Source organism: Nicotiana tomentosiformis, chromosome 11 (assembly GCF_000390325.3).
Source record: "Nicotiana tomentosiformis chromosome 11, ASM39032v3, whole genome shotgun sequence".
NCBI lineage: Eukaryota > Viridiplantae > Streptophyta > Magnoliopsida > Solanales > Solanaceae > Nicotiana > Nicotiana tomentosiformis.
The window spans coordinates 71,759,764-71,762,116 of NC_090822.1; the positions used below are offsets into that span (position 1 = coordinate 71,759,764).

At 37.4% G+C, this 2,353-nt stretch overlaps 1 protein-coding gene across 1 annotated transcript; it reads left to right on the plus strand.

The window, feature by feature from the left end:
- Positions 1 to 1,647: 1,647 nt before the first annotated feature.
- On the plus strand, positions 1,648 to 2,007 carry LOC138901644 (secreted RxLR effector protein 161-like). The gene has a single exon (XM_070189423.1). The coding sequence runs from the start codon at positions 1,648 to 1,650 to the stop codon at positions 2,005 to 2,007; it is 360 nt and encodes a 119-aa protein (XP_070045524.1).
- Positions 2,008 to 2,353: the final 346 nt, after the last annotated feature.

Genomic DNA, 2,353 nt, shown 5'->3' on the forward strand with positions numbered 1-2,353 from the left:
TACCCAAATCCCTAATTTCTACCATGAAAATCCTAAGTTTGATGTTGAAATCTCATGAAAAGTAATGAGTAATTGAAAGAAAATGGATTAAAGTCACATACCAATGAATTTGGGAAGAAAAGTCTCTTGAAAAATCGCCTCTAGAGTATTTAGGGTTGAGAAATGGTGTAAAATGAGCTAAGTCTCGATTTTTTCCTGTTTTACCCAGCTACAGATGTCGCAATTGCGAAGTCATGTTCGCAACTGCGAACATCGCAAATGCGAGACAAGGGTCACAAATGCGAACCCTGTCATAGAAGCCTAGAAGTCACAATTGCGACAAAAAGTTCGCAATTGCGAACATACCCATCTTCGCAAATGCGGGCAATTCCTTCGTAAACGCGAAGATCACTCAAAATCACACTGAGTCGCGAATGCGACTATGAGATCGCAATGCTACCTCTTACAGTTCGCAAATGCGATCATGTTCCTCACAATTGCGAGATTAACCCAGCCCAGCCCGTGCTCGCGAATGCGATCTATTGTTTGCAAAAGCAAGGCTCGCAATTACGAGATCTGTAATAGATCACCAGAACTGGTATTGCACCAGCAATCCTTACACTAACTAAACTCATCTGAAACATGTCTGAAACTCACCCGAGCCCCTTGGGCTCCAAACCAAACACGCACACAAGTGTAATAATTTCATACAAACTTACTCGCGTAATTAAATAACCAAAATAACACCTAAATCTACAAATCAACTCTCAAAACGAAAGAAATTTCAAAGTAAACTCAAGAACAACTAGAATCACATCTGAGCATCTGAATCATGCCAAATCAATTCCGAATTGCACCAAATTTCAGACAAGTTTCAAATAGCGATACAGACCTATTCCAAGTTTCAATATCAAAATCCAAACCCGTTAATTTTGAAGTCAACCTACGGTCAAACTAAGAAAATTTTCAAACTTTCAAAATACTAATTTTTGGTAAAATGAGTCAAATCAGTCTAGGGACCTTCAATTTCAATTCCGGGCATACGCCCAAGTCCAAAATCACGATAGGGACCTACCAGAATCGTCAAAACACCGATCTGGGGTTGTTTTCATAAAATGTTAATTGTATTCAACTCAAGTTGTTTTTAAAGCTAAAAATCATATTTTCTTCAAATTTTAACATAAAAGCTTCTCAAAAGCGACATGGACCATACATGCAAACCAAGAAATATCAAACGGAGCTAACGAAGGTCTTGAAACACGACAATAATGGCTAATACTAAATATCACCTATCGGGTCATCACATACACATAATTCAAAGTTTCCGATTATTTTTCAATCAAATTATAAAGATCTTTGTATGGTCTAAAGCGATCAGGACGAATGTGGCATAACTGCCTTAGTGAGTATTTGTTAAAGGAGTGTTATATAAATGATGTCATTTGTCCATGTATTTTTATAAAGAAAACAACATCGGAGTTTGTTGTACTTGTCATATATGTCGATGACATAAACCTTATTGGAACTTCTATAGAACTTTAAAAAGCAATTGATTATTTAAAGAAGGAATTCGAGATAAAAGATCTCGAAAAGACAAAATTATGTTTCGGTTTGCAAATTGAACATTTGGCAAACGGGATTTTTGTTCATCAATCCTCCTACATATAAATGGCATTGAAACGGTTTTACATGGATGGAGCACATCCATTAAGTACTCCGATGGTTGTTCGATCGCTTGATATGAATAAGGATCCGTTCCGACCTCAAGAAGAGAATGAAGAGCTTCTTGGTCCGGAAGTACCATATCTTAGTGCAGTTGGTGCACTAATGTATCTTACTAATACTACAAGGCCTGGCATGTCTTTTTCAGTTAATGTCCTAGCAAGATATAGCTCTGCTCCTACAATGAGATATTGGAATGAAATCAAACACATATTGCGGTATCTAAAAGGGACTACCGATATGGGCTTATTTTATAGCAATGATTGCAGTTCCGGTCTTGTTGGTTATGCCAATACTGGGTATTAATCTGACCCGCACAAGGCTCGATCTCCAACAGGCTATGTGTTTACATGTGGAGGCACTGTCATATTTTGGTGATCGACTAAATAATCAATCGTGGATACTTCGTCTAATCATGCTGAGATAATTTCCATTCATGAAGCAAGTCGAGAATGTGTGTGGTTGAGGTCTATAATACATCTTATTCAAGAAAAATATAGTTTGAAGTGTGACAAACTACCCACGATTTTGTATGAAGACAATGCAGCATGCATAGCCCAATTGAAGGGAGGATTCATAAAGGGAGATAGGACAAAGCACATTTCACCAAAGTTATTTTTCACACATGATCTTCAAAAGAATGGTGATATCA